Raw genomic sequence first — 5,175 nt, forward strand, 5'->3', positions numbered from 1 at the left:
AAATAAGCGTAGCTATTTAGCAGTACATACCCGGAACTACTGCTGTTTAATTCTAGGTCTTTCACACGATTAGCTGTAATTACCTGTATTTGCGCGTATTCAAAGTTACACATATTTGATGGGTTTACTGACTACACTCTACAAAACCCCGATCACTTTTTTTATTAGTGGAATCAGGAGTATGTCATCGAAACCTCCAGCAAACTTTTCCTGAATTAACAGTTCGAAACTATAACTTACGTGAAGCTTGTCTGCTTATTCTTTTTATTTTCAAACGGTCGCCCGTGTTTTTTTTTACTTTGTTGACCTCTGCATCATCCGCCATCATGGTAATACACGTGTGTAGAAATGCCTTGCACAAACTTGCCCAAATTGGTGTCCAGGAAAGCTCGCGGTTGCACTAAATAGGAAGCCCAACGGAGAGAATTTACCTTGTACCTAGGGCTCCTCGGCGTCTTGTCTACTCAGTAAAATTTAGCGCCTCAATTATATGTAAACTGGCGAGTAGTGAGTTAATTTTACCGACAGCGACTGCAAACTGGCGACAGCGACTGCACATTTTAGCGATTGTAAGTTAGTGACAAGGAATAGCTATTTAGCGACTGCGATTGTAAATTAGCGACAAGGAATAGCTATTTAATGACAGCGATTGGACATTTTGGCGATAAGGAATTGCTTTTTTTCAACAACGACAGCAAAGTTATCAACAAGGAATAGCATTTAGCGACAAGGATTGCATGTTAGCGTCAAGGAATTTTATTTAGCGAATTTTGAAACGTCCGTATGACCATAGTATTTCAGATCATGTTAATTTTCTAGTCCTGTCAGTTTTCATACTTTGAAAATTTATTACCAATGTTTCTGATTTTTGTCTAAATGAAGGATTGCTATGCGTACACTCTTTTCCTATTTCTAACAGCATCCTGAATTTTTTCTGTTTGCAAACATGTTTCGACATCACACCAAATGAATATATTTCACTTGAGAAGGATTGTTTATGTGTTCCATCAATTAATTCTGGGGCAATATGCCAGTGGTGGCTATTGTATAATTGTTTTTCCTCTTTAGAAAGTGCATATTGTTTTGCCTCACATACTTTTCTTGCCTTCCTAAAATCAATCAAAATAGAATTGAAGACCATTATATTTTGTTAAGACAACATTATCACCTTTTATATCATTGTGTAGCAAAAATTTGGTGCAAAAACTCAAGAGCTTGAGCAGTTTCGTGGAATAGTCTTGCACATTCTTTTTTAGAATTTTAATAACTCTTAGTTGTTATGATGTTCAACTTTTATTAAAATGAATGGGATGTTTAAACCAATATCATTACTAATGTCATGTTATGTACTAGTATGTATGTTTAAAACAAAAAAATGTATTGATCAATAAAATAGTAATTGTCTAAATTTGAACTTTTAATTCTATTATTGAAAATGTTATAGAAAATGTAAAGCGTTGTTGAACGTGTGGCAACGGGCCAAGTCCTGCGATTGCGACCTACGGCCTACGGAAAACAGCAGATGATGGAGTGGAAATTCACGGCGAGGAGGCTAGAGCCTTCATTCACGAAAATTTCTATGTGGATGATGGTCTTGTATCGCGAGAGAAGCCCGAAGATGTCATCAAGCTGATCAAAGCAGCTCAAGGATCTCTTATGACGGCCAACATAAGGCTGCACAAGGTCATCTCAAACTCAACGGAAGTAATGAAGGCATTTCCCGCAGACGACAGAGCCTCCAGTGTACAAGATCTTGATCTCAACCATGATGTCCTCCCAGCCCAACGCTCCCTCGGAGTCATCTGGAACCTAAAGAACGACTCATTTGCATTCAAGGTTCAAACCGAAGAGAAGCCATTCACTCGTCGAGGCGTCTTGTCAGTCGTTAACTCCATTTACGACCCAATCGGCCTAGCAGTACCTGTCACTCTTAAAGGGAAGCTACTTCTCCAAAGACTTGTATCTCTTGGAAAGGAAAAGAACGGGAAAGCTTTGGGCTGGGACGATCCCCTTCCAGACGATCTGGCTCTTACATGGCAACAATGGAGATCATCTCTTCCAAATCTTGAGGAGGTCGAAGTACCCAGGTGTCATCACAGCATTGGTTTCGGCAATACGACCAGAGCCGAAGTACACGCATTCTCAGATGCGAGCCAGGAGGCTGTGGGAGCAGTTGTTTTCCTGCGACTTCTAAACGGAAGAGGAGAGGTCAGCGTGTCTTTACTGTACGGCCAGTCTAAGGTAGCTAGCAAAGTAACCAGCATCCCACGATTGGAGTTATGCGCCGCCGTTATGGCCACACAAGCCGTCCGCAAAATCTTGAAAGAGATTCGTCTGAAGATCGACGAAGTAGCCTACTACACGGACTCGAAGGTAGTACTCGGCTACATAGAGAATGAAAGTAGAAGATTTTATGTTTACATTGCCAACAGAGTGCAACTTATTCGAGGCCTCTCTATGCCGCAACAATGGAGATACGTCGAAACCGACCAGAACCCAGCAGACCTTGCTACCAGAGGCATTGACGCCAACCGACTAGCTGACAGCACCTGGCTGTCCGGTCCTGAGTTCCTGCGACAAAGAAACCTGCCAAAACCGGAGAAGAACGACGCAACGGAATTGTCTGGAGACGACCCGGAAGTAAGACAAGTTTCAGCAAAGTCATCGAAGGTCATAAGAATTGACTCTTCACGTTTTAACCGCTTCTCATCTTGGATTTCACTTGTTCGTGCCATAGCCTTGCTATTAAAGAAAATCAGGAGCAGAAAAGTTGCCCAAGACGAATCCCGAAGCGCAACCCCAAACCACGGCGAGGAGGGCCTACTTCGAGCTGGTGTCACAGAGCGCCGCGAAGCCGAGACAGCTGTAATTAACATCGTGCAAGCCGAAGCCTTCCCTGAAGAGACCGTGATGCCGAACTGCACCGAACAGCCAGCCACCATCAATCGGAGCACCTCGAGAGCCAAGAAGGAGTCCCTCAAGAGGTCGAAACTCTGCGACCTAGACCCCTTCAAGGATGAAGATGGTACCCTTCGCGTCGGCGGAAGATTGAGACGCTCGTCATTACCCCTGGCAGAAAAGCATCCAGTCATCCTGCCTAAAGATCACCACATCTCGGAGCTGATAATCCGACATTATCACCATAAAGTCCATCACCAAGGCAGGAGCATCACCCATGGAGCTGTGAGGCAAGCAGGATATTGGATAATTTCCGGCCACAGCGCAGTTACCAAGGTCTTGGAGAAGTGCGTAACCTGGAGAACTGCGTAACCTGCAAAAGAGCACGAGGCAGACTACTGGCACAGAAGATGTCCGACCTACCAGAAGATCGTGTGGAACCAGCTCCTCCTTTCACCAACGTTGGTATAGACGTATTCGGGCCATGGCTGATAACTACTCGCAAGCTTCGAGGTGGCGCCGCAAACTCAAAGCGGTGGGGTCTACTATTCACGTGCCTCAGTTCCCGTGCGATCCACATCGAACTGCTGGAGACGATGGACGCCAGCTCCTTCATTTGTGCCCTTCGCAGATTCACAGCAATAAGAGGGCCTGTTGCAAGAATCCGCTGTGACAGAGGATCCAACTTCGTCGGCGGAAAGTCGGAACTGTCAGATTCCCTATCTGAACCTGATGTCAGGAAGATCCAAGAGCACGCATTGGATCAAGGGTGTGAATGGGTCTTCAACCCACCACATGCGTCGCACTTTGGTGGGGTTTGGGAACGGCAAATCCGCACCATCCGCAGTGTTCTCAATGGAATGTTAGCACAGATCGGGAGCTCTCAGCTCACACATGAGCTCCTATCAACCCTCATGGCGGAAGTGACGTCTTTCGTCAATTCCCGTCCTATTACAGCCATACCAACAGAAGCAGATCAGCCCCAACCCCTCACTCCATCAATGCTATTGACGGCGAAGGAGCAACCCCTCAAGCCACCGCCCGGGGACTTCACTCAAGAAGATCTGTATTCCAGAAGACGTTGGAGAAGAAGCCAGTACTTGGCCGACCAATTCTGGACCAGATGGCGCAAGGAGTACTTGCAGAATCTCCAGCGTCGAACCAAGTGGCAAGCCCTCAAGCCAAACCTGGAGGTTGATGACCTAGTGATCATTAAGAGTGAGGACAGCCGTAGGAACCACTGGCCACTTGGAAGGGTGACGAAGGCCATCGAGAGTGCTGATGGCCAAGTCCGAAAAGCTGAGGTACGCCGACCTGATGGAAAGATGATGCTGAGACCAATCTGTGAACTGGTCTTCCTGATGTCTACCAAGCAGGACTGAGGACTGAACTCAAGATATGAACATTATCAGATAGAGTAGATAGTTTAGTTGCAGCTCATTATATACCCATCTATCCTTTTTAAAGGTGCATATTTAGCGATTATGATTCTTTAGTGATTCAGATCGATTTTCAGCAAGGAGTCGTATCCTTGGGCGAGGAGTGTTGTGTTTGATATTTTGTACTTTATGAGATATTAGTTCTACGTATTTCCGGTGTAATCTAATACTTTAGCGTCCTCTCTTAACTCGTGTTCTAGGAGCAGATCAGATGTAAGTGTCTTGTTATTTAGCCCTTTTATTTATTTTCTTATAGCAGTTTATTGAGTTTATCATCGTAATTAATTGTATATTTCTTGTAGTTTTCACCGTGTGATTTATAGTAAATAAATAGTGGAGTTGGAGCCTGTTTCGTTTACGAATCTCATACGGTTGACACTCGGCGCAAGATCACAATGCCCCGCACTGTCTTCGAGCGCTACAACGACCATGAAACAAAACCGTACATGTTTTATAAAATAATTGAGATCATCCCATTTCTTGCTCGGCAGGGCCTTGCTATGCAAGGAGACACGGAAGCTGAATCCAATTTTAACCAGCTCCGTAAACTGAGAGCTAATGATGTACCGTTGCTTTCCGATTGGCTTCAGAGAAAGTACACCTCTCACGACATACAGAACGAGTTGGTGTCAATCATGGAAGACATGGTATCCAGACAAATAGTTACTGGCTTAGACAACTCCTTTTTTTCAATCCTTTGTGATGAATACACTGATGTCAACAATAAGGAACAATTGACACTCTGTGTTAGATGTATTGACGAAGAACTTGAAGCGCATGAAGATTTCCTAGGGTTACTGGGTTTTCAGTGACAAGGCAAATGGTATATCGACAGGTG

The 5,175-nt window shown here is 44.6% G+C and overlaps 2 protein-coding genes across 2 annotated transcripts; both read left to right on the top strand.

Moving 5' to 3' along the window:
* Nucleotides 1-1,656: 1,656 nt before the first annotated feature.
* Nucleotides 1,657-3,270, top strand: LOC148908365 (uncharacterized). The gene has a single exon (XM_089035839.1). It carries the CDS (start codon nt 1,657-1,659, stop codon nt 3,268-3,270), a length of 1,614 nt encoding a protein of 537 aa, XP_088891965.1.
* A 38-nt stretch (nt 3,271-3,308) lies between these two features.
* LOC148908366 (uncharacterized) lies at nt 3,309-4,280 on the top strand. The gene has a single exon (XM_089035840.1). It carries the CDS (start codon nt 3,309-3,311, stop codon nt 4,278-4,280), a length of 972 nt encoding a protein of 323 aa, XP_088891966.1.
* Nucleotides 4,281-5,175: the final 895 nt, after the last annotated feature.

This window comes from Actinia tenebrosa, unplaced genomic scaffold (assembly GCF_029948245.1).
Source record: "Actinia tenebrosa isolate PJP-AT-01 unplaced genomic scaffold, QUT_ActTen_1.0 PGA_scaffold3__52_contigs__length_22856419, whole genome shotgun sequence".
NCBI classification, from domain to species: Eukaryota; Metazoa; Cnidaria; class Anthozoa; order Actiniaria; family Actiniidae; genus Actinia; species Actinia tenebrosa.

Bases quoted from the DNA above. Each gene is read 5' to 3' on its own strand.
- LOC148908366 (XM_089035840.1), top strand. From the start codon at position 3,309: ATGTCCGACCTACCAGAAGATCGTGTGGAACCAGCTCCTCCTTTCACC.
- LOC148908365 (XM_089035839.1), top strand. From the start codon at position 1,657: ATGACGGCCAACATAAGGCTGCACAAGGTCATCTCAAACTCAACGGAA.